The 27,701-nt window shown below is 39.5% G+C and overlaps 1 protein-coding gene across 1 annotated transcript in view; it reads left to right on the forward strand.

The window, feature by feature from the left end:
- Positions 1–27,701, forward strand: part of LOC311291139 (uncharacterized protein) — a gene marked incomplete at its 3' end in the record, with an annotated part of 311,624 nt that overhangs the window by 31,189 nt on the left and 252,734 nt on the right. Inside the window, exons 10-16 of the mRNA XM_084410012.1 lie at positions 2,899–3,069; positions 4,347–4,520; positions 19,233–19,403; positions 20,265–20,429; positions 20,829–20,999; positions 21,521–21,694; positions 21,856–22,026. Coding sequence (XP_084266138.1) covers positions 2,899–3,069; positions 4,347–4,520; positions 19,233–19,403; positions 20,265–20,429; positions 20,829–20,999; positions 21,521–21,694; positions 21,856–22,026 — 1,197 coding nt within the window. The remainder of the gene's footprint in view (positions 1–2,898; positions 3,070–4,346; positions 4,521–19,232; positions 19,404–20,264; positions 20,430–20,828; positions 21,000–21,520; positions 21,695–21,855; positions 22,027–27,701) is intronic.

The raw sequence follows: 27,701 nt of genomic DNA on the forward strand, positions 1-27,701 counted from the left end.
ATATGCGCAATGTAACATTTGGCTGCTAAATTATTGTTCATTGAAGGGGACCTATTATGCAAAAATTACTTTTATAAGGTGTTTGAACACATATGTGTGTCCACAGTGTGTGTAAACAACCAGCCTATAATGGTTAAAATTCACCCAATCCATTTTTTTCACCCAGCCTCTTACCGCTAAGAGGCGCTACAATCACAGACTTTGAAAAGTGTCAGTTTATTCTCTCTATTGCGTAATCCGCCGCCACGCCGCAGCTCATTGAGAGCGATTGAAAACTGGTAGCAGATCAATTCAAGTGAAACATTGTAGGTAAAGAAATTTATAATCACAATATTGAAATTACCGTAATTAAATTGAATAAATAATGAAAACATTTCAACAAAAACATTGCAATGGAAACATATTAGGCTACATCAATGAGGCTTTGCAAGAGCATAAGACGTTATCGTAAAGCAGAACTATGCAGCTTTGCTGTTTTCTCACTTTTTGCTCGCGGTTCTCTATAGAGCTCCCCCTACAGCTTCGGAATAGATATTTGTCAACACCGTCGTCAAAACTCGTTGGCGACTCGCCCATCTTCTCCCGCTCGTCATGTGTATTTGTTTTCAAAGAACCCGGCGAACGCACGGAGCCATGTCCACTGAGGTATGTATGATACACAGAAGGCTAGCATATAAATGTTTAGATAGTGTATGTGTGCAGTGCCGTAAAGCAATTAGTTACATCGCGAGACCTGATATCACGCGATACTTCCTGATGCTGAGGACAGAGGCCAGCGGCCCGCCGGCCCAAAGTTGCAAGGGTGGTTTTTCGGCTCACAGGCACTTGGGGGGGTGCGAGACGACCACCATTCAACACAAAAAAAGTCATAACTATTCCAATGACCCCGAAGCTGTTCGGTTAATGTAAAAAAGTTACTTAGTTCACCTTTAACACCGTTCAGACGGTAGATCTGTGGTCAACGCAACAACATGAGTCTCACGGAGCTTCAAGTGATCCGAGATAGAATCTCATTGTAGCCTACATGCTGTTAACCGATGTTGTCCAACAGCGTTTATGTTTCACCGTTCTTGATGCTTAAATGGGTGACTGTGTTATTTTAAGTCAAGCGTTTTGTTTAATTATCCATGGCACATTACAACATAATTTGCTACATTCCAGTAGAGCCGCTACACAAACGACAAATCTGATGAAGGAAGATTGTCAGCCGATCGCATCAGAAAATGAAAATGATGAAGCTCGTCTTTAATCTGCTAAATTATTGTTTTGTGAATTATTCACGAAATTGAGATGACTGACAGTCATACCCGGCCAAATCAACGGAATACATTTTTCAGATCCATAACACAAAACAGATCCATACATTGAACAAATCCGACATCTTGACCTGCAATATGAAAGGCTATATTGTTCTCGTCTCTATTTTTAACTTAATTCAATTTTTCTGTCCTAAAAAAATTATATTGTTTACCATAGTTGTATGTCATTCTTACTGTTAATTGACATTAACCCCACCTACATTTCAAAATGCGGCAATTTCTGCTGTTTTCCACAATATTCATTTGCACCACCTGGCGGTCATTTCGCGAATAGCTTTGAAATGTGTCTGGTTTATTTTTGCCACGGTGGTTTTGGCGCGGCGGTAATAGGCATTCTGGTTGACTACCTACTGTATGCCTCTGCTACATAAACATTATAACTGATCTGTTGATGGCTGTAATAATAAACATAAGAGTCTCCATAAACTCCCATTTCATTTATGAAGGGAATGTGTCCAAGTAAATTCATATACCAGTATGTGAAAGTCATTTTACACCAGACTACTTTGCACATTAGGGTGAGTAAAACACAGGATATGCATAAAAGTTGATTCTGACAGATGGATTGATACCAACTTCACTAAAGAAACATCACTTTGTAACGATAATTTAAAGCAATTACTTAAGTAAAAAATTCAGTATACCCTTGGTACTAATAAAGACACCTTCATCGTTGACCTAGAAAAAGGAACTTTTAACAGTCACTCTAAATTGTCTCAAATAAGGTTTGAATACTTCTCACTGATTAGTCAACTCATTTTAATACAAAATGGCTCTCAGGATTCTCCTCCTGATTCTCATTAGGCTCTTTTCTTCAGAGCTAACATCCAAGGATATCTAGGGCATATCCTCGGGCTTATGCTATAAGCTCTAGGGGGCAACATACTCGGCAAAATGGCTCTCTAGAGCGATAGGAGTAATGTTAGCTCGACCTGAGCATGTCAGTGTCAGCAAGCATGTCGTTCATCTCTGAGCGTTCTCTCAAGAGTGAATCTGACCACAGTCACCAAAACAGAGACCTATAGCGCCTCCACAGAGCTATGGGGAGCGGAGGCCACAGCAGAATGACTCTCGGAGAAGAGGAGGCCTTCCACACACACCAATGTGGTCCTTGTTGACCTTGTAATCATTTATAAATTCTAAGAAATGTGCATTACTCACATGCTTGCAGCAGTGTGTGTTGTGTCTGTGTACGTAGCAAGTATGTGTTTGTCGCACAGGGATTAACTAGAAAAATTAAAAATGACATTTCATGACAAAAAGGTTGTCACCCCTGACCTAGAATATGGAACTTTTAACAGTCACTCTAAATTGTCTCAAATAAGGTTTGAATACTTCTCACTGATTAGACAACTCATTTTAATACAAATGGCTCATTCAGGTCAAACTTAAACAGCAACTATATGAGATTACATTTTTTATAGACTTTTAAAAAGCAGTATTACTAATAGCTGGAAAGTAAAATTCATAACGATCAAATAATCTTTTCAGGTTGTAGTCTGCTGATCTCTTCTCGACTTCCTACAGTTAAAATGGTACAGTTGTGTATCTTCATCATGTTTTGTAATATTTTATTTAGGCTCAGTAACTGTGATCTAACAGAGGAAAGCTGTTCAGCTCTGGCTTCAGTTCTCAGTTCAGACTCCAGCATTCTGAAGGATCTTGACCTGAGCTATAATAATCTGCAGGATTCAGGAGTGACACTGCTCTCTGAAGGACTGAAAAATAACTGTAAACTGGAGAAACTCAGGTTAGATGATTTCTAACATATTAAAGGTCTCTACGTCTTTTATTTGCCTCTATATTAGGGGTGGAACGGTACACAGAAGTCACGGTTCGGTTCATACCTCGGTTCAGACATCACGGTTCGGTACGAGTTCGGTACAATGGAGGGAAAAGCAAAACAAAAATGCAGAAGGCAATTTTTTGTATTGTGCATGTCTCAGGCTGTACCACATAGTGTCATACAGTCTCTCCCCTGAGCTAGCTGCTACAGCCTGCCCTGAAGTGTGTAAAGTAAGATGTAAACAAAATAAGACAATCAGCTATAAAACTGAAAATAAAGCATCTCTTATTTATGTGCAGACGCAAGAGCGCAAGGGTGCGCATGGCAAAATGTCGTCATTGCGGTGTGGGCGGTCGCGTGCGTTGGCTTTTTAGCGCGCACGGTTCCGCATCGGAAGACGCACGACTTCGAGCCGAATCTGGCCGAGCATGTACATCTCACAGCACCGGCACCCAGTTCTTGCGTCTAAATTAGTTGCTTACATTAACAAAATGAGCCTACAATAGCAGACATAAGCCCTTTAAATAAAAATAAATGGCCATGTTTTATAAAAAGGTTCACAAAACTAAATAAAAATGTTTAGAAATTATGTAAGATAACGTTAATTTAGTTGTAGGTTACGTTCTCATATCCATTTTTTTTTTTCTAATGTCACAAGGAACAATCTGGTTGCTTTACATGATTCGTTTATAGTGTGGGTTTGGTGTACTAAAGTGGTGTTGTACTAAAATAATTCACGAGTGTACCTTACTTCTCACCGCTGATTCCTGATGGTTTAGAGGACAATTACACCGAGTCGCACCCTGTCGTTTCAAAGAATAGTAGCCTACACCGGCGAGCGCGAAGTATAAATGCCTCGTCCATTTGGGGAGGCGCGCGCGGTCAGCAGAGGCTCGCGCTGTGGAGGCAGGCGAAAGTATAAACAAACCTATCTTAAGGCAGGGCTACAGATTAGGTGTCCCTAAAGAACCCGCGTATCTAACAGTAGTTCCGCATTACATTAATTAATTTGCACGCGAGTTTTATTTATTTTTATACCGTATATTCTCCGTGTAAATTTATGCACCGAACCGTGACGCCCGTACCGATTCGGTTCGATACGAATACATGTACCGTTCCACCCCTACTCTATATCCTATGTTTTTTTCTTCCTATATCCTTTTAGGGCTTAAAATTTGTTCAGGTAAATTTAAGAATAATTGATTTATAAATTGAATGTTATATTTTCATTTCTGTTGTAGACTTGCAAACTGTGGTATCACAGAAGAAGGTTATAAAGCTCTGGCTTCAGCTCTGAGATTAAACCCTTCACACCTGATAGAGCTGGATCTCACAGGAAATGATCCTGGACAATCAGGAGTGAAGGAGCTTGATGATTTACTACAGGATCCAGACTGTCAACTGAAGGTGCTGCGGTGAGTTATTCTTTTTTTTTAATTTGCAGTAGTTTTAAATAAAAATATTTTAAGTTAGTTATAAAATATTATTAATCCGTCAATTTAAAAATAACGTCTCGGGTTATGACCGTGTTAGGGGTTAACAGTTTAGGACCCAATGACCAGATGTTTGAAAGAAGACCCGGTGTCAGAATTATAAAAAATAGAAGAAAAGTTTTACTGAAGATAGTTTGCAGTTTCATCAGCAGAAGTCAGCTTCAAGACTCACACAGGAGTTCGTAGGCCGCCCCACTTACAGTTACAAAGATCACAGCAGTTATACCATTTCCAAGGTCTAAGCTACGTCATTGATTACAGGTTGAATGATTCTGATTGGCTAAGAAATTGATTCACATAGTAATTTTCCACACATATACAGATAGACTGAAGCATATCTCCATAGCTTATGCAGCTGACACTCAGACCCTGAAGTCAGGCACGTCATGACCTTCCAGGTCACAGATTTGGGTTGCTGGGTGCCAGCATGTCTCGAACAACAACTCAGTCAATCTCCAACAATGCCAGTGGTTCCTTAACCTGTAAGCAAGAAGACTAACACACACACCCGGCACACCTCTTTTCCAAGGTTGGATTTGGCCAGACTCTAACTATAAACAGGAGTCTCGTCTCAAAACATCAAGATAACAAGTTCTTTCTCTCAGGATAGGACACTTTATCCTAAATGGAAACTATAGGCTTTAACTGACAAATGGTACCTTAAACTATAGACTTAAATGACTCCTATGTGTTTTAACATGTTGAGGACCTTTCTCAAACACAAAACAAGTCCCTATTTAATTTCTGGAAGCTGGGATAAATAGGCAAGCAATGTTACTGCATTCAAATATCAAATACTGACATTAATGAATACATGAAAAGAACATTTCAGTAATCACACTGGTAACTTCTATAACAAAGTAAAATCTCCAGAGAAGTCATTCAACTCATTTGATATTTAGAAGGAAAAATATTGATTAATACCTTGATTTTAATCACTCATTACATATACATTGAAGCAGCAGTGGATTCCAATCCACTCCCTTCAACTGTAACCCTTGTTCCCTGAGAACAGGGAACGAGACACTGCGTCCTGCGTTTGGGGAACGCCTGAGCGTGAATGATGACTGAAGTACTGTATAATCACGACAATCATATTGGCTGGCGTCAGCCATGACATCACTACTAGTGCGACCAGGAAGTATAAAAGGGTGCCTAGAGAACATGTCATCCCCTTCTTTGTCTGAAGGGACTGTGCAGGCAGCCCAGAGGCATGGTGACAAGACGCAGTGTCTCGTTCCCTTTTCTCAGGGAACATTTGTAACCCGAGATGCTCCCTTTTGAAAGAGATCTCGCACTGCGTCCTGAGACACGTTGGGGAACGAAATACTGCCATGCTGAGGGGATGTTTGCCAATCATGGCTGTGACAAGCACAAACACATTTAACTCAGAGTTAAATCCACCTATTGGTAGGCACCAGGCTGTCAGTAGCACTACCTCCTTACAGCCACTGCCCGAGCTTCGTGCTTTAATGATGGAGCACCTTTGTGATTTCACAAATAGCGCCTCCACAGGGCTACGGGGAACGGATGCCTCAGCAGGATGACTCTCGAAGAAGAGGAGGCCTGCCACACTCACACCAATGTGGTCTGTAGTGTTTTCTCTTACAACGTGGGAAACAGCTAAGCTCATGTATACACAACACAGAGTTCAGGGAGCGAAGTGCCTACAAAACAACTCTCTGTTATGAGAGAGAGGCCTCTTCTCTTTTTTTTTTTTTTTTGCAACATATTTTTATTGAAAACTGAATCGAGTTACATAGAATTGACAACTTTTACAATTTAGATTTTAAATAACAGAAAACAAGAAAAGAACCGTGGACAAAGAAAAAACATGTGGCTCAAATGACAACATTGGTTAAGACATCGTTCACATTTATCCTCTACTCCAGGGAAAATTGCAGATAATCTTGCTTTGGAGAAATGGACCCTGTGTACAACCTTGAAATGAATCAGTACAAGACGTGAACAAGATGATACAGTACTCAGTCTATCAATGACCTCTTGCCACCACTCCTCACTGAATTGTTGTCCCAGTTCCTCCTCCCAAGCAGTCTTTGTTTTTGAGTTTGAGTAGTTACAAAGATCCAGAATACAATTATAAATTTCTGAGACAATCCCTCTTTGTTGTGGCTTAAAGTCAAGCAATCTATCCCATGGTTGTTGAGGAGGTAAGAAGGGAAAATTAGAAAAACTTTTTGAAACAAAGTGCCGTACTTGAAGGTACCTAAAAAAATGGTTCACAGGTAATCCATACAATGATGACACATTGGTAAAACTTCCAAAGATACCATTGGAATACAAATCAGCAAAACAACGTATACCTTTGTTATGCCATATTAAAAAAGTAGAATCAAGAGATGAGGGAGGGAACAAATGATTCCTACACAGTGGACCAACTGGAGATGATGTTACAAATTTGAAATGTTTCCTGAATTGATACCAAACTTTCAAAGTGTTAAGCACCACAGGGTTTTTAACATACAGCGAAATTTTGGTTGGAAGAGAGGAGTGTATGAGGGCAGATATAGAGGATTTCGGACAGCAAGAAAGGGCTTCCAGTTTGCACCAAGGTAAATAAGGAAACTCATTCCAGCATCGTATTTTATGAATATGAATAGCCCAGTAGTAAAATTGGAAGTTCGGTAGAGCAAGACCACCACCAAACTTACATTGCTGAAGTAATGACCTGCGGACCCGTGGAGGCTTCGCGCACCATATAAAGGAACTTATCATTTTGTCTAAGGAGTCAAAGAAATATTTAGGTAAGAATAGAGGAATTGATTGAAACAAAAAAAGAAATTTAGGTAAAACATTCATTTTAATAACATTGATCTTCCCAATAAGGGAAAGAGGTAGATTATTCCATCTCTGGAGATCAGATTTAATTTTAGCCAAAAGCGGGGAAAAGTTAGCAGACAGAAGACCGGAAAATGTCCGTGTCAGATTAATACCGAGATATTTGAAGCCAGAGTGACTAATATTAAAGGGCAAGTCAGTTTGTTGAAGTAATAAACCCGCTGTATTAATGGGATAACATTCGCTCTTTTGTAAATTAATTTTATATCCAGAAAAAGAACTAAACGCTTTAAGAGTGGACAAAATGGTAGGAAGACAGGCTACTGGGTCGGATACATATAACAATAAATCATCCGCATATAAAGATAAACGATGTTCAATGTCATTGCGAAAAACACCTTTAAAACAGGTGGAGGAACGTAACATAATGGAGAGCGGTTCAATAGCCAAGGCGAACAAAGATGGTGACAGGGGACAACCCTGACGCGTCCCTCGCTCTAATGGAAAATATTCAGAGCGGATGTCATTTGTTTGAACACAAGCTTGTGGTGATGTATATAATAATCTCACCCAATTTATAAATTTATCTCCAAAGCCAAATTTTTTTAATACGGCGAATAAATATCCCCACTCTACCCTGTCAAAAGCCTTCTCAGCATCTAATGATATTACAAGCTCTGGTAAATCTGTTGTTTGGGCCGAATAAATTATATTTAATAGAGTACGAATATTATAAAATAAATGGCGTCCTTTAATAAAGCCATTCTGTTCTTCAGAAATAATACTAGGCAAAACCTTTTCCAAACGAAGAGCAATAGTCTTAGCCAATACCTTTACATCAACATTTAGTAAGGAAAGAGGTCTATAAGAGCCACAGAGGTTAGGGTCTTTGTCAGGCTTTAAGAGAAGAGATATTGATGCTTGAGTAAGTGTGAGAGGTAGTGAACCGTTTTCCAAAGATTCATTATACATCTGCAAAAGTAAAGGGGCCAATTTATCACTGAATTTCTTAAAAAACTCTACTGTAAATCCATCAGGACCAGGGGCTTTATTTGACTGCATTGCTTTGATAGAAAGCAGTAATTCTTCCAAGGAAAGAGGAGCATCCAATTCCTTCACACGATCACAATCAATAGTAGGATTTTCAAGGTTATCCAGAAACTGATTCATCTTAGTGGTATTTGTCGGAAATTCTGATTTGTACAGAGCAGAGTAGAATAACTTAAACGACGCACTAATTTCCTTAGGATCTGTGACAAGTATACCAGAAGAATTCTTAATTTGGGGTATGAGACGCGAGGTGGATTGCCGTTTTAACTGGTGTGCCAATAACCGATTAGCTTTATCACCGTGTTCATAAAAAGTACCACGAGTTAATAATAACATTCGCTCTGCGCTTTTAGATGAAATTAGATCGAACTCTGTCTGGAGATCAAGACGCTTCTTAAATAGCTCTGGGGAGGGGTCAGATGCACATTCTTGATCAAGGTTACCGATAGCTACCAAAAGTTCTGACAGCCTTGTTTTATGTTTTTTATTGGAGTAGGAGGAATACGAGATAATCTGTCCCCTGAGAAATGCTTTCAATGACTCCCAAAGCAGTGAATATGATGTAGCCTCATTCTGATTAAAAGAAAGAAACTCATCAATAGAATTGGAAATAAAATCACAGAATGTTTTATCTGCCAGTAATAAAGAATTTAGTCTCCAAAGCGGTGCAGTATATTTATGTATGGATAATTGAACATCAAGAAACAATGGAGCATGATCGGATATTAGAATGGCTGAATAATCAGTGGAAACAACACAACGATTAATACTGTTATCTATAAAAAAGTAATCAATTCTTGAGTAAGACTGATGTACCTGGGAAAAGAAAGAATTTTTTTTAGCTGAGGGATTACGATGCCTCCAAGGATCCACCAAACCACTCTGAGTCATGAAATCAGCGAAGGATTTGGACATAGAAGATTGGGATATTGTGCGGGGACTAGATCTGTCTAACACTGGGTCAAACACACAATTCAGATCCCCCCCAAAAATCAACAAATGGGTGTTTAAATGAGGTATGCTGCTAAGTAGTCTATTGGCAAAATCAACATCATCAAAATTAGGTGCATAAACATTGACAAGCAACACCTTGGTCTGCATTAAAGTGCCTGCCACTATGAGATATCTGCCATTTTTATCTGCAATAACCTCACTAGATAGAAATTTAACTTTTTTACCAATTAAAATAGCAACTCCTCTGGCTTTGGAGTTAAAATTGGAATGGTGGATCTGACCTATCCAGGAAGACCGGAGCCTATGATGGTCCTTAAGTCTAAGATGGGTTTCCTGCAAAAACACAATGTCAGCGCTAAGCCGCTTCAGATGGGTAAAAACCCTGGATCTTTTAACAGGATTGCTCATACCTCGTATATTCCAAGTGAGAAAACGAATTGGCCTGCCCGTATTAGGATTCAAATTAACATTAGCAGAACACATTTAGAAAAAATAAGAAAACTAGAAAGCCAGGGTGAGTGACCTCCCCAAATTCCCACCCATACACATACATAACCCCATGCACCCACATACACCAAAACAAAGTCTCCATAAGGGAGACAGCAGTGCAAAACCGGGAAAACTGTCGCCACAACAGTGACAACTCGGAGAATCACTTAAGGTAAACCTAAGAGACACTCCCACAGAATCAATTGGCATTAAGGCTCAGCTAATACTGATATACCCCATAACGGGTCGATCTAACAGTAATAAGATATCAAGTGCGTTTGCTAACTAGGCCTAATTTAAATTGTAAAGAAGAAATATAGACACTTGGCTCATCGCAACTAAACTTATATTATAAACATAACATTGAGCTAAAGTAGAGCATTATTACACCTCGATTTAAATTCAAGGAGAGATGAAGGAATCTCAAATTAAGAAATAAACAGGCCTAACCTAACGTTAAATATATAAACACAGGATGTAAACAATATTCGAATGTAAACTGAAGGCATGATATGACTGTAAAATGCCACTTATTACCCAAATAAATATTACCCAATGTTCATCTTCTCGACATAAGCTTTAGCATCGTCCGCTGAAACAAAGTCCTTTTCCACACTTCCATAGGTGATCCGCAGCCGGGCCGGGTAGAAAAGACCGTAGCGGACCCCCTCAACGCCTCGCAGGTGCTTCCTAACTTCATTGAAGGCAGCCCTGGCTCGGGCTACCTTGGCAGTGTGATCGGGGAAAATACTAATCCTCACGTTCCCCGCACCAAACCGTTGGCCCTCTCTTGCGCGTCGCAAAACATCTGCACAATCAGTGTAGTAGTGGAATCTGGCGATAATGGGACGAGGTCGCTCATCTGGTCTGGGCCTCGGCTGGGCTGATCTGTGTGCTCGGTCTAATAGCGGCTCTTTATCCAACTTCAGTACGTCCTTTTGCAGGGCGGCGACCGCGGTAGTGTTAACAACCGTGTCTTCAGAAACACCAACGATTCTTATGTTTTGGCGGCGTGATCTGGATTCGAGGTCCTCGCACTTATTCTCCAACTTGGAAAACTCGGAACTTAAGCGTTCATATTTGCCCTTCAGATCAACAATGTCGTCAGTACATGACGAAAGGGATACCTCCACTTCACCCACAGTACCTTTGAGTAAGGCTAACTCAGCATCCGCAGCTGCTTTATCATTTGCCAGCTGGGTTTTCACGGCTTGCAAGTCCGCTCTGATTGTAGATAGGTCGTCTCCCAGTGCCGCTCGGAGTTCGGTTTTAAAAATCTCCGCAATATCTTGTCTCAAACACGCTAGCAGTTCGAGCTTCAAAGCGTCCGTATCTGTAACTTTAACTTGAGCGTCAGGCCTGGGCGAGGTCGAGGTCGAGCCGTAAGGCGGAGACGAACCACCCGCAACCGAGGGTGTCACCTGTGAGTCAGGCCTCTGCTGCTGGGTTGTAGCACGAAGTTTAGTGTTCCTTCCAGACATTGTAACTCTTTCAAACTAAATGCTAACAAGCACGGAATTCACTTGGGTATCTGTTTTAAAAGATTTGCACCAAAAAAAAAACGCTGATAAATAACGATTTGGTCGAATATCTGCGGGAGCCTCTAAACACACGTCCTTGCTCAGCAGCGCCCCCGAGGCCTCTTCTCTAACTCATCCTGCAAAGACACAGCTGTTTGCATGGAGCTCTGAGGGATGGAGGCCTCAGCAGGATGACTCTAGAAGAAGAGGAGCCCTGCCTCATGGAAAGCAGCTAAGCTTAGATACCCAACGCAGAGTTCAGGGAGCGAAGGGCCTAAACAACAACTCTCTGTTATGAGAGAGAGAGGCCTCTTCTGGAGAATGGAGGCATAAGTATGACAACTCTCTGATTAGAGGAAGCCTACAACACCCTGATAGCTTAGCAATGTGTCTGCAGGCGGCATACTCAGCATGACGACCCTTAAAATAAATGGGAGTACTAAAGTCTGCATCTGGGGCAGCCTTATCGTTTGAGGGAGGCTTTAACTGGAAGCCGGTCACATTGACACACCCTGCTTGCTCGGATATATAGAGGCCATAAACCCTGTGAAGGCCTGATATGATTCAACCGAGGGTGAAGTACTTTGCATTATGATCCTCTTAAATGAGGGAAGTACCCTCTTTTTGTATGTGTTTAAATAAATATAAATATATAAATAAATGTATAAATACATAAATAAATACATATAGAAATGCATAAATAAATAAATAAATACATGTAAAAATACAGAAATAGCCATTTATATTAACATATATTGTTAATATAATTAACATATGTTATATTAACATTAATAAATGTATTTATTTTCACTATTATTTCTGCATTTATTTATTTATTTCTACTTTTATTTATTTATTTATTTATTTATTTTTCGTTCTGTCATTTTTAATCCTTCATAGTGGAACCATGTCAACATCAGTCTCTGTTTTCCATGTCAGAGTGGACTGCCTGTTGCTTGCCTGCTGGTTAGCCTTGGCTCTCTTCGGGACAGGTGCTTGGACATATTCATTGTAACATCTGTAAAAAAAAAAAAAAAAAAACAAGAGCATGCTGATAACACAATTAAAGAAATTGTATTATCATTATCAATCACTAATGGCCATGGATAAAAAAAAGTTTTTTGTCATTTCACACAAGAATAGGTAGGCTACTTTTATATTATGACGATGTAAACACAATTAGGCTACATTTTATCTGTAAAATATTACGTCTATGCACTTACTCAGTATGATTCTCGATCGCACTGAGAACTGAACGACACCTGCGTGCCCCTCTGCGAGGTGCTGGAGAAGGAGAGCTTGATGCAGACACATTCCTAAAAACGCAACAACAAAATAAAACTGTTAGCATACATTATTCAAAGTAAACTGATGAGCAATTGATGGTTATGGATACACAATGTATATATCTGTTGATGGGCCATAGGACAGATAAATATCTATTGATGGGCCGTAGACCGCGTCACCGCGAGTATCTGTTGATGGGCCATATAGGCCGCACGCATTTAGTGACACACGCAATGAACGGATCGTTCGCGAATGACACATTGCTACATTTAAAAAATTTACACCTGTATTCACAAACATCTGTGCATAAGGCAGTATTGAAGCATGATAAGCAGTGTCATAGGCTAACCAAAACCGAACATTTATATAAAAATATAATGTATTTAGACAGTATCACAAATATTTTACCGGAGACTGAAATATATTTGCACTAAATCACATTATATAACCTAAGCATATATTCACAAACAAGCTACATTACGCATAAGGCAGTATTTTAGCATGATAATCAGTGTCATAAGCTAATCAAAACTGAGTGAAATATATTTAATATACAAATATGTTTAAAGAGCAATATCACATTTAAAAAAGTTTACACTTGAGCATATACACGAATGTTAGGGATATTGTAAGGCAATCCTTAATTCCTGTAAGATGTCAAAAGCTAGCCAAAACTAGGCAAAATATAGTCTGAAAATTCATATGAGTTCTATATTATCAGAAAATGAATTATATAACAGTAAACAACTTACTCCGAACTTGTATCCTCGGCGGGATCAATTCGCTCTTGAAAATGCTGCTGTTTGTCGCCCGAGTTGCAGTCTTCTTCTGAGGAAAAGGTGAATTCTTCCTCGTTGTCCAGAATCATCTGAAGGACGTCTTTACCGGAGTAACGTGCCATCCTCGAAACGCGTTTGTACTATCAGTGAATCTGATGAAGAAACTTTGTGTTTTTATGGCATTGATCGGAAAGCGTGTGCGATGCATGGATCACCTAAACTATTTACCATGTGAATAGCGCCGGGGGCGTGGCGGCCTCAGGTCATTAAAGATAATGAAGGGAGAACGAAAAAACGGTACCTCCCCTTGCTTTCAAACCGATTACATAAGCTGAGAATATTTGTTTTTTATATAAATTATATAAATTACTTCATTTAAAAGAAGAGAATTCAAGCTTCATAAAGACACATCTCACGTGTCCGTGTGAGAAGTATTAGCTGAGTTACAGTTCATTTTCGGACGCGTTTCAGAATGGACTTCACTGACAGAGAGAAGGCAGAACTCGCATCAGGTTTATTTTTCTTTATTTGGGCGAAAAGCACAACACTTTGTTTTTATTGTGAGTATACACACACAAAAAAAAAAAACACAAACTTAACAGGATCGAATGACGTATAACACAAGTATGTAAGATCAAAATCAACAGAGTATTTAGCCGACCTCAGGGGGTTAACTAAAACCATAACAACTACGGAGAGTTCTGTAGGCCATCACTAGATATACTGGTATAAAGTAGTGACAGAGTTCCTGTAGCAGCTCCACAAATATATATATATATATATATATATACACTCACCTAAAGGATTATTAGGAACACCTGTTCAATTTCTCATTAATGCAATTATCTAATCAACCAATCACATGGCAGTTGCTTCAATGTATTTAGGGGTGTGGTCCTGGTCAAGACAATCTCCTGAACTCCAAACTGAATGTCAGAATGGGAAAGAAAGGTGATTTAAGCAATTTTGAGCGTGGCATGGTTGTTGATGCCAGACGGGCCGGTCTGAGTATTTCACAATCTGCTCAGTTACTGGGATTTTTACGCACAACCATTTCTAGGGTTTACAAAGAATGGTGTGAAAAGGGAAAAACATCCAGTATGCGGCAGTCCTGTGGGCGAAAATGCCTTGTTGATGCTAGAGGTCAGAAGAGAATGGGCCAACTGATTCAAGCTGATAGAAGAGCAACTTTGACTGAAATAACCACTCGTTACAACCGAGGTATGCAGCAAAGCATTTGTGAAGCCACGACACGCACAACCTTGAGGCGGATGGGCTACAACAGCAGAAGACCCCACCGGGTACAACTCATCTCCACTACAAATAGGAAAAAGAGGCTACAATTTGCACAAGCTCACCAAAATTGGACAGTTGAAGACTGGAAAAATGTTGCCTGGTCTGATGAGTCTCGATTTCTGTTGAGACATTCAGATGGTAGAGTCAGAATTTGGCGTAAACAGAATGAGAACATGGATCCATCATGCCTTGTTACCACTGTGCAGGCTGGTGGTGGTGGTGTAATGGTGTGGGGGATGTTTTCTTGGCACACTTTAGGCCCCTTAGTGCCAATTGGGCATCGTTTAAATGCCACGGCCTACCTGAGCATTGTTTCTGATCATGTCCATCCCTTTATGACCACCATGTACCCATCCTCTGATGGCTACTTCCAGCAGGATAATGCACCATGTCACAAAGCTCGAATCATTTCAAATTGGTTTCTTGAACATGACAATGAGTTCACTGTACTAAAATGGCCCCCACAGTCACCAGATCTCAACCCAATAGAGCATCTTTGGGATGTGGTGGAACGGGAGCTTCGTGCCCTGGATGTGCATCCCACAAATCTCCATCAACTGCAAGATGCTATCCTATCAATATGGGCCAACATTTCTAAAGAATGCTTTCAGCACCTTGTTGAATCAATGCCACGTAGAATTAAGGCAGTTCTGAAGGCGAAAGGGGGTCAAACACAGTATTAGTATGGTGTTCCTAATAATCCTTTAGGTGAGTGTGTATATATATACAGTGAGGAAAATAAGTATTTGAACACCCTGCTATTTTGCAAGTTCTCCCACTTAGAAATCATGGAGGGGTCTGAAATTGTCATCGTAGGTGCATGTCCACTGTGAGAGACATAATCTAAAAAAAAAAAATCCAGAAATCACAATGTATGATTTTTTACCTATTTATTTGTATGATACAGCTGCAAATAAGTATTTGAACACCTGAGAAAATCAATGTTAATATTTGGTACAGTAGCCTTTGTTTGCAATTACAGAGGTCAAACGTTTCCTGTAGTTTTTCACCAGGTTTGCACACACTGCAGGAGGGATTTTGGCCCACTCCTCCACACAGATCTTCTCTAGATCAGTCAGGTTTCTGGGCTGTCGCTGAGAAACACAGAGTTTGAGCTCCCTCCAAAGATTCTCTATTGGGTTTAGGTCTGGAGACTGGCTAGGCCACGCCAGAACCTTGATATGCTTCTTACAGAGCCACTCCTTGGTTATCCTGTATCCTGCTTCGGGTCATTGTCATGTTGGAAGACCCAGCCTCGACCCATCTTCAATGCTCTAACTGAGGGAAGGAGGTTGTTCCCCAAAATCTCGCAATACATGGCCCCGGTCATCCTCTCCTTAATACAGTGCAGTCGCCCTGTCCCATGTGCAGAAAAACACCCCCAAAGCATGATGCTACCACCCCCATGCTTCACAGTAGGGATGGTGTTCTTGGGATGGTACTCATCATTCTTCTTCCTCCAAACACGTTTAGTGGAATTATGACCAAAAAGTTCTATTTTGGTCTCATCTGACCACATGACTTTCTCCCATGACTCCTCTGGATCATCCAAATAGTCATTGGCAAACTTAAGATGGGCCTTGACATGTGCTGGTTTAAGCAGGGGAACCTTCCGTGCCATGCATGATTTCAAACCATGACGTCTTAGTGTATTACCAACAGTTACCTTGGAAACGGTGGTCCCAGCTCTTTTCAGGTCATTGACCAGCTCCTCCCGTGTAGTTCTGGGCTGATTTCTCACCTTTCTTAGAATCATTGAGACCCCACGAGGTGAGATCTTGCATGGAGCCCCAGTCCGAGGGAGATTGACAGTCATGTTTAGCTTCTTCCATTTTCTAATGATTGCTCCAACAGTGGACCTTTTTTCACCAAGCTGCTTGGCAATTTCCCCGTAGCCCTTTCCAGCCTTGTGGAGGTGTACAATTTTGTCTCTAGTGTCTTTGGACAGCTCTTTGGTCTTGGCCATGTTAGTAGTTGGATTCTTACTGATTGTATGGGGTGGACAGGTGTCTTTATGCAGCTAACGACCTCAAACAGGTGCATCTAATTTAGTATAATAAATGGAGTGGAGGTGGACATTTTAAAGGCAGACTAACAGGTCTTTGAGGGTCAGAATTCTAGCTGATAGACAGGTGTTCAAATACTTATTTGCAGCTGTATCATACAAATAAATAGTTAAAAAATCATATATTGTGATTTCTGGATTTTTTTTTTTAGATTATGTCTCTCACAGTGGACATGCACCTACGATGACAATTTCAGACCCCTCCATGATTTCCAAGTGGGAGAACTTGCAAAATAGCAGGCTGTTCAAATACTTATTTTCCTCACTGTATATATATATATATATATATTTTTTTTTTTTTTTTAAGGGGGAACAGAGGCCAACTAACCCTCTGTGTTTTTTTGTGTTTTTTTTGTGTTTTTTTATAAAAAAACATGACTACGTTCTACTTCTTATTTAACTGAAGGAGGCTAAGAGTGCCAACTACTAAAGGCTACAGGGAGCTGTTTTTCACTATATTCTAGCCAGAACAATTTCATTTTGATTGGTCATAAACAAAAGACCCGAGGCAGACAGTCAGCAAATGGAATATTATCATCGGTCCAGCCCGTTTAGGGCCTGATGTTGTGTGAGGAGGGGGAAAGAGGAAGAAGAGGGTAGTTGTTAATATCCTCGCAAAGGGGAGGAGGCAATTTTATCTGCCTCTGCCCATACCAGGACGCTCGGGTCTGGAGTGGGCCACTTCCCTGACATCCGTCCTTCGGATGAGACTTTAAACCGAGGTCCTGACTCTCTGTGGTCATTAAAATGGATGTCCTTCGAAAAAAGAGTAGGGGTGTAACCCCGGCCAAATATGCCCATTGGCCTCTATCCATCATGGCCTCCTAATCATCCCCATATACTGATTGTATTCATCACTCTGTCTCCTCTTCACCAGTAAGCTGGTGTCTGGTGGGCGTTCTGGCGCAGTATGGCTGCCGTTGCATCATCCAGGTGGATGCTGCACATTGGTGGTGGTTAAGGAGACCCCCCCCCCTTCCATGTAAAGCGCTTTGAGTACCCAGGTTACAAGGACCCAGACAAAAAACACAGAGAACATGAGTGTCAACAGGTGTTAGAAACCTCGTACACGGGTCGGCACACTTCCTGAAGTGCTTTTTAGAAGCCATGATATTCTCTTCACAGTACCAGCAACACAGTCCCTGAAGACGAAAAGAGGATGACATGTTCTCTAGGAGCCCTTTTATATGGTCGCACTAGTAGTGACATCATGGCTGTCACCGGCCAATACGATTGCCGTGATAACACAGTACTTCAGTCATCAGTTCTCCAAAGGCGTTCTCCAAAGCGTCTCAGGACACAGTGCAAGTTCCCTTTCGAAAGGGAACTAAAGGCTCTTTGAAAAACTTGTGAAAATTCATTATAGATGTAACCCTTTCGAATTTAACATCTATAGTTTTCCTTTATTCCTAGTTCTAAAGTATGTTTATTTGTAACTACGGTTGATTATATATCATAAAAGGACGTTTCTGTATTTTAGGTGTGGTACTGTCATTAACCTCTAGAGGGCGGTTAACGCTGTGGTATGTTGAGAGTCAACGTATGTTAAAAATCAGATGAAGAAGCCTGCTGAATATGCACGCACGAGGTTAACGTGTAGCTGCAAAGATTATTTAATTTTCATTTGTTTCTTCGGTTCAATGTGCATATTCTTTTATAAAGGATAATATTAATCGTCGAGGTCGTTTATTTATCCTATCGCTGAGGAAAACAACCGGTAAATGCTTTTGGTTACTGGTTTTTCTTTTACAAGAACTCTGATTGTTTGTTTTTTTAATGCTGATTCTGTCAAGTGATCTACCATTTGAACGGCAAGCCAGACCCTGATCTGCCACTCAAAGAATCATCGTGGTCCATCACGGATGTACACAAGAGAGCTAAGCACATACACACTACCCGGTTAGCAACACAAAAGGCCTTTACACACAAAGACATTGAAGCTCTTTACTCACGCATGACCATTGGAGCTTTACACATGGACATTTGAGTTTTATACATATGGACATTTGAGCACTTTACATACAAAGGATGTAAAACAAATTATTGAGACTGTGTTTTATTTTGTTTCATTTTATTCTATTTCATTTTTGGTATTCACATTCAACTTCGGGTTTAATATGATCCATGTTTGTTGTTGGTTCATAGTGTTGAGTGGAAACCAGACAAAGAGTCAACTGTGACAATATTGTTTATATTGAATGTGAATCATTGTAAATAAAATTGCCGGCTGTTAATTACTTGAAATTGATTTGGTCCACCCTTTTACTTTTAAATCCTCCCAGAGCCGAACCTAGGCCAAATTTAACCTCTGTAGAGTAACATATACATAGAATACCACATTTGTCGTCCCTGTTACATATGGTACGAAATGTCAATCAAATTTTTCTATCTCTAGGTTTTTGAGTTCTGCTGCAGATGAAGCCTGTCAGTATGTGAAAGGAATTGTGGGTGAAAACCCATTACTCCTGAAAGAGCTGAATCTGAGTGAATGTGAACTAGGAGACACAAACGTGAAGAAGCTCACTTCTCTATTGGAGGATAAACACTGTAAAGTCAACAGACTGAAGTGAGTATTTTACTTGGTCTAATACTTGACATGTAAAATATCTATAAAAATAACATTAGCTGCGTTTACATGGACACTTATAATCGGATTGACGGCTCAATCGGACTAAAAAACCTTCATGTAAACACCTTAATTGATCCGATTGAGCTCGATCCGAATGAAATTTCGATCGGATTGAAAGGGGTGGTTTATCCCTTTTGTAATCTGATCGAGAGAACATGTAAACACTTGATCGGATTGAAAACCGAAACTGAAAGGACTGCGCATGTGCAATGACGTTAAATAGCGTAATGACGTATGACGCGCGGAACGAGCTGTTCTTCCTGTTGAATAAAGTGTCATATTAATAAGTTTCCCGTCATTCTAAAATTCTCATTTCACTTGCGCGTCTGTGAAGTGAAGCAGGACAACGTCCCACCAGTCCTTGTTTTGGATTCTCATCCACAGACGACTGGTTTTGGCCGCGGGGAGGGGCATTTTTACTGCGTGATCAATAAGCAGCACGGCAAAACGGTTAATATGCTCTAAATTATGACCAGAGACGAATTAATATTACGTCTGCTGTTTAAAACAAATAAAGATCCAATAGAGGAGAATATTTATGCGCGAAAAAGCGGGAAACTCTGTATATTCGTGCAGTGTGCGCATGTCAAAACATCAGATCCGATTTGAAACTTGTGACATATAAACGCGCGCATCAACCCGATTACTTTATTTATTATTCATGTAAACACCTTGTTCGGATTCATCAGTCGGATTGATTTCATTCCGATTGTGTCCATGTAAACGCAGCTACTGTCATTGTTCATAAATAAAGTTTTAAGATTAACTGAAGAGTGTTTCCTTTTTCTTTCTCTTCAGGCTGAATAATAACAGCATTACAGCAGAAGGTTGTGCTGCTCTGACTTCAGCGTTTAATTCAAACCTGATAGAGCTGGATCTGAGTGAGAATAAACTAGGAAACTCTGGAATAAAGAAGATCTGTCCTCTGTTGGAAAATACACAATGCAGATTGACGAAACTGAAGTGTGTATTTTTATTTATCCTCATATATATATATATATATATATATATATATATACACATGTATGTGTGTGTGTGTAATATTTGTAAATTACTATGTTATCAGATTAACTGTCTTGAAAATTATGATTATTAATTAGATTATTAAGGCTAAAATATTAGTTGCAGTATTATTAAATATTGTACAAAGCACTGTATGAATAAATTAATATGTAGATCTGTATTAATAAGAAATTCAGTTTAATAAGTTTATTTTAAGTTATTATTGGTTAAATTTCATGATTTTAATATGAAAATGTGAAATTTAGTTTGCTTGTTCTATGCACAATTTTTGTTCTGTTCTGATAAATTGTAGAATAATTGAATAATCGTCTGAATGTTACATTTTCCTTTCTGTTCTAGACTCTCAGACTGCAGTATCACAGAAGAAGGTTATAAAGCTCTGGCTTCAGCTCTGAGATCAAACCCTTCACACCTGATAGAGCTGGATCTCAGAGGAAATGATCCTGGACAATCAGGAGTGAAGGAGCTCGATGATTTACTACAGGATGAAAAATGTAAATTAAAGACCAGGTGATTAATGTCTTAAAATATTTCAAAATAAGCCACAAATGTGATATCTGCTATATGAAACTAAGGGGACTGGGAATTGGAGAGGAATTGCATTTTAAAGGTAGAGGAACTTACAGCATACCTATTACTGAAATTCAACAGTCACACAACTATATTTCACATGCAACCAGAACTGTATTTTGATTAGTTATAATACAAGCAGGTCTCTTGATGAGGTTGATACGCTGCCATATTCCACTCCTTTTTTACCACCCAATCTATTAATGCATTGTGGAATAAACTGGTAATTGTCAACTACGTGACTGACTGAAATCATAATTAACTGAATACAGTTAGAAATAATCAAGGTTCCTCACTTCACTATAATTATATATTCATTTTGATATATTTGAACATACAGTACTTTTTTTATATTGATTTTGCATTGTGTATCATGTATTTGCTTAGCTTGAAAGAATGGGAGGTGCAAAAAAAAAAACATTTAGTCAGAATTATCTAAAATACTCTTCTATGTTCTGTAGGTTTTTGAAAAGTGCTGCTGCACAGGAAGCGTGTGAGTGTCTCACTAAAGTTCTGGGTAAAAGTCCATTATTGCTGACAGAACTGGATCTGAGTGAAGATAAATTAGGAGATCTGGATGGAGAGAAGCTCTCTGCTCTTTTGATGGACTCTCATAGCAAAGTGGAGAAAATCAAGTGAGTCATCATGATTTATACATTATAACTTCTCTGTTAATTCATTATATGAGACTATCAGTCACATATGTGATCAAATTTGAAGACCTGCTGATCTGATGTGTGTTAAATATGTGCTGAAGTACAATCAGAAGAATAATAAATGCTGTTTCTGTGTTTAGGCTGAATAATTGTGAGCTGACAGAGAAAAGCTGTTCAGTTCTAGCTACTGTTCTCTCCTCTAAAACCATCCTGAAAGAGCTGAACCTGAACAACAGCCGTCTGCTGGACTCTGGAGTCAAAGAGATCTGTGAGGGACTGAAGAATCCTGTGTGTGAGCTGAAGATACTCAAGTGAGTACATTTCACCACATTTTAAGAATGTTTGATAACTTTTTTGTGCTGATCTAATACTAATATTTTCTTAGTGCTAGGTGCACATTTCAACTACATTAAAGTTATTAAAATCAACCCAGTGTATACAGGTTTATTGTTATTAATTATACAAGTGGTCTGTCTAAATATTCAAATCTGATTGGCTGGAAGTTGTGCAATAAAAAAATGTTTGCACAATATTTTTTGGTATTTAAAGTGCGTTAGTAATTTGCGCCTACAGACGGGTCCACGACGTGTGTCCACTTTGTCCCATAGATGGTCTGCCCGTTTCCTTGCTAGAAAAACGTTCAGTTTTTCTGCTTGCGAATTCTGCCATGTAAATAGTGAATCCGCCATGGTGCGAGCGTGACTGGCCTTTAAAGGGAATAGGAGATGAGACTCTGATTTTTTAATTGCACGTAACCCATTATGCAAAATTCACTTTTACATGGCGTTTGAACATAAAACATTGAACATATCCTATAATAATAAAAATCCACCCAGTGCTTTTTTTTTAAATCCCCCCCAAAAAATAAGCACTGTCTCAGAATGAACATAGCAGTCGTCATTTACTCCTGACATCTGAGCTGCTGAAGACGCAGTGGATTACTTTAGTTTTTGAAGGGAATGCGCCCCTCAATCTACCTTAATGCGTTTATGTTTGCGTGAATCATTTTACACCAGACTGTTTTGTGCACTTTGTCAGTACAAAGCAGGCTTTGCTAAAAAGTTGTTTCTCGAGGATGGATCAGTACCAACTGTTGTGTTCGTTATCCAGCTCACAGTCTCCGGATCGATACTGGTCACAGCAGTAATGAAAGGGAGAGCACGCATTTTATCACAGCTCATCGAGTCGTTTTATGGATATAAAGTTTACCAGTTTATTAAGTAACCCAATTGGAAAGTTCTGTATATATTTGTTTACTGTTAGTTGTAACAAGTTTTTTTGTGTAATTCGATGTGTATGTTGATGATAATGCAAGGGAGAGAGTGTTTATGGATAATACTTTAACGCACACTTTTTGTACTGTTTTATTCAGCTCTTACAGTGATTTTCTGGAGTGATTCAAGATTCAAAAAACTTTATTTATCCCCGTAGGGCAATTCAGTTTTAGCCTGCCAGTCGTATCAACAAGACAAAAGGTAGCATCGTCCTGAGGGCATTAGACAGAATTCCTGACTAAGAACATGGTCAGGATAACTCATGACCTGTCTAGCCTTCTGGAGCACCCGTTTATTCCAGAGGGAGCTCAGGTCTGTCAGCTGAACTCCAATGATCTTGGAGCAGATTTGAACAATACTGCTGAGGCTATTCTTGTCCCTCACAGACAATCCATTAAACCAGCAGATAAAAGAAAATGTTAAAAGGCTTTCAATAAATGAATAATAAAAGTTACATAAGATCCTTTGAGATACATTAAAAGAATTTAGCTTCCGCATCGAGTGGATTCTTTGTTGTCCCCGCTTAGTGATAGACTCTGTGTTTTTATCAAACTTGAGGTTTGAGTCAAACGTGGTTCCTAAGTACTTACACGTCTCTACAATTTCAACATTTTCGCCATGAATAATGCTGGCTTCTGGGTTAAAACGGTTCTTTCTAAAATCAATGATTAACTCCTTAGTTTTTGTCACATTAAGGTCCAGGAAGTTATCATTACACCAATTCACAAATTGTGATAAGGCACTTCCATGGCCCGATTGGTCCCCCTGAAGAAGTGACAGTAGGGTAGATCTTTCATTCTATGCCCGTGCCCAAGCCCGGACTCGACCGATATTTCCCACCACTGTCCTCGCACGCTGCTCGCCTATGACAGCAAAAAACTGGGACTTCGACGATGAACAGACAAGCAGTCTTGCCATGACAGAAATTATTATAGTAGTCAGCCTCAGGCCTCAATATCCGCTTTTGTTACTTTTCCGATCCATTCAACTATTTCTGAATAAACAAACAACGCAGTTTGCATGCTTCTTCCTTGTCGCATTAGGTCTATTCATTAAGATAATAATTAATGAATGCACGGACAATTATGAACTTGATAAATGTTACAGATATGTTTTACTATGCACAAACAAATGCCTTTCAACTTACATGTGCAAAATTCAGAATTAAATGAATGTGCTGCAATTTGTACAAAAAGAGTCTGTAGTAGCATACGTGTTTTAGCCATTAAATAAGCACATAGTTTCAAGTTTAAGTTTTGTTTTGAAGAAAGCTTTTCTTTAAAGTGAATTTCGTTTAGTATAAATTGTATCTTAATTTCAATACATTTTTCATCAACCAATTGCCTGGATTTAATACACAAAAAGCAATATAGCAGACATTATAATCATGACATGGAGTCGCCGGCGCGCCGCGGTTGAAACTCGTAATACACGCTGTCACCGAATTTACAAATGCACATCTTGCTTGTTGCTCACACACATATTATGTTGAAATAACAATATGTTGAAGTAACATTATTATTAATAATTAATCTTTAAGAATATTTGATTGAATGCTGAATGTTGTGCTTGTTCAATTTCAATAAAATTAAAACTTTAATTGTTATAATTAAAATAATTGTATATTGAATATTGAGTGGCCAATTTTTGCTCATTTATTAATAGTATTTATATAATATATATATAACTGCGCAGCTCCCCCCTGTAGCCTAAATGAGCACAGCAGCACCTGCTTAAAAAAATTCTGGCGCCGCCCCTGGTTATAACGGCCCACATATTAAAAATGGTCGGGTTTCAATCGGGCTCGGGCTCATAATTACAGTGAACATGTCGGGTCGGGCCGGGCTCGGACACAACGTGCTCGGGCTTGGGTTGGGTCGGGCTTGATATGTTGGGCCCGATTTAAGCTCTACAGTAGGGCAGTGTCATCAGAAAATTTCACAAGGTAGCTACCCAATTGGGAAGTCCTGCAGCTATCAGTGTACATAATAAAAAGCAAAGGAGAAAGGACACAGCCCTGCGGAGACCCTGGACATGTGGCCATTCACAAATACCTTCTGTAGTCTGTCTGTTAAAAAATTGAAGAGCAACAATAAAATCTGATCAGGTAAATTAAAATAAGAGGCCAGTCGCTCAATTCGAATATGAGGCTGCATCTTGTTAAAAGCTGAAGAAAAATCAGCAAATAAAAGTCGTGCATGTGATTTAGGTCTTTCGCGGTGCTTGTATAATCTATCTAAGATGAAAATCTTAGAGTCATCCACAACTTTCCCAGCTTGATAGGCAAATTGTAGTGGATTTAATTTTCCATCAATTAGCGAGACAATTTCATCTTTCAGTATTTTCTCGAACGTTTTCATCACAAGTGATGTTAGTGCAACTGGTCTGAATTCTTTCATTTCTCTTGGATTATTAGATTTAGGGACAGGTATTATAATTGAAGTTTTCCATATGGCATGAATCTGACCACACTCGATACACATCTGAAAAAGTGTTGTAAACACCTCACTGAGCTGGTCCGCACAATAACACAAAACGCGTCCACAGATGGAATCAGGGCCAGCAGCTTTACGTATGTTTAATTTCTTGAAGATTTGTGACATTACCTTGTGTTATCACTAGACCATTCTTTGGAACCAAAGATTCCCGCATTTCAGAGATATTATTCAGAAAATCAGACCTTTCAAAACGAGAAAAGAAAGAATTAAAGCCATTTGCCAAGTCAGCATTTTCCACGCCATTTACATGAATGACCTGCTTGGTCTCACAGGAATACTGATTAATTGATGCCATGGATTTTATACCTGTCCAGGCTGCCCTAAGGTCCCCTCTACAATACAGACTTTCAATTTTATTTCTGTAATTCATTTTGGCCTTCCTTATTTCGACCTTAACTTCTATAGAAGCTGCTTTTTTCTCCAATGGGTGTCCTGAATAAAATAGTATTTTCTTTTTATTGATGGCAGATTTAAATTCTTTGGTCACCCAAGGTTTATTATTTGGGAAAATAACCACTTTTTTAGATGGGAATACTGAGTCCACGCAGAATGTGATATATGATGAAACAGTGTCTATAAGTTCATTATTATAATCACAACCATCATAAAAACATTGCCAGTCTGTACACTCAAAGCATGCCTGGAGAGAGGAGATGCTGGCCTCTGACCAGATTTTCACTGTCCTTTCCTCCCACTCTAGGTGCCTGAAGAATGGTTTGTATACAGGCATGAGATAGACACTGCCATGGTAAGAATCACCAAAAGAAGGCATAGGCAGAGATTTGTAAGCCCCGCTTACTGAGCCATAGCATAAATCTAGCTTAGTGTTCTTCTGTGTTGTAGAACAAGTCACATACTGTTCATACGTCCTCAAAGTCTTTTTAAAATTGTAATGATTAAAATCTCCAAGGATAAACTTAGGTGCCTCTGGGCAGATAGAGTCCAGTTTATGCGTGACGTCAGCGATCAGCTGGGCAGCAGCTGTGGCATTGGACCGTGGGTGAATGTACACTAATGTGTAAAAGAGCTGTTAAAATTCGCGAGGCAGATAAAAGGGACGGAGAGAAATAGTCAACAATTCCACATCTGTGGTACATATCTTCTCTCTGATCACGACAGTGTTACAGTACCTTTCGTTCAGGTAGAAGCACACGCCGCCTCCTCGGTTCTTGCCGGTGATCTCCGATGACCGGTCCATACGAATTGGGCTTCCAAACCCAACCGAATGAAGTGGTGGTAATTTGCGGCGTTGTCAAGCCGAAGAGTCTTAAGTCTCCGACGCAAACCACCTCTTCTTCCTCGTTTCCAATGACCTGACGACTTAGACGGCCTGAAAAGTTCCATCGGTATGCCCGATGATACAGTTCCCACTGCAGAAGTCCGCGGGAGAAGGAGAAAGGAGAAGTTTGTGGCTTACTTTCCCGTATACACCATGTCCTACGGCGTGACTGGCAAAGCCCAGAAGAAGCGGTGACACGCAAAAAAGTGCAAAAAGCTCCACAAGTAATCCCATAATCTGCATTACTGAAACACTGACAAGTTATTTCTTCCATACACACGCACCACAGTTTAAGACACGTTTAAAACAGTTTAAAACATGTTTAAAACAGTTTAAAACACGATTAAAAACAACAAAAACGACTGGGAGACTACTGGGTCGCACACTATGAAGCGCCCCGGAAGTGACAGTGAAATGGACGCTTCATCTTTTGTGTGAAGTACAATAAACTTCATAAAACTAATCAGTATAGATTTAGTGGATATAAGCAAGATAACAAATAAGTTATAACCGTAATAAACAAATCTATACCTTTTCTATCTCCATACAGCATATACAGGTCCTTCTCAATAAATTAGCATATTGTGATAAAGTTCATTATTTTCCCTAATGTAATGATAAAAATTAAACTTTCATATATTTTAGATTCATTGCACACCAACTGAAATATTTCAGGTCTTTTATTGTTTTAATACTGATGATTTTGGCATACAGCTCATGAAAACCCAAAATTCCTGTCTCAATAAATTAGCATATTTCATCCGACCAATAAAAGAAAAGTGTTTTTAATACAAAAAAAGTCAACCTTCAAATAATTATGTTCAGTTATGCACTCAATACTTGGTCGGGAATCCTTTTTGCAGAAATGACTGCTTCAATGCGGCGTGGCATGGCCGTAATCAGCCTGTGGCACTGCTGAGGTGTTATGGAGGCCC

The sequence above is a fragment of the Rutilus rutilus genome (assembly GCF_951802725.1).
Source record: "Rutilus rutilus genome assembly, chromosome: 5".
Taxonomy (NCBI): Eukaryota; Metazoa; Chordata; class Actinopteri; order Cypriniformes; family Leuciscidae; genus Rutilus; species Rutilus rutilus.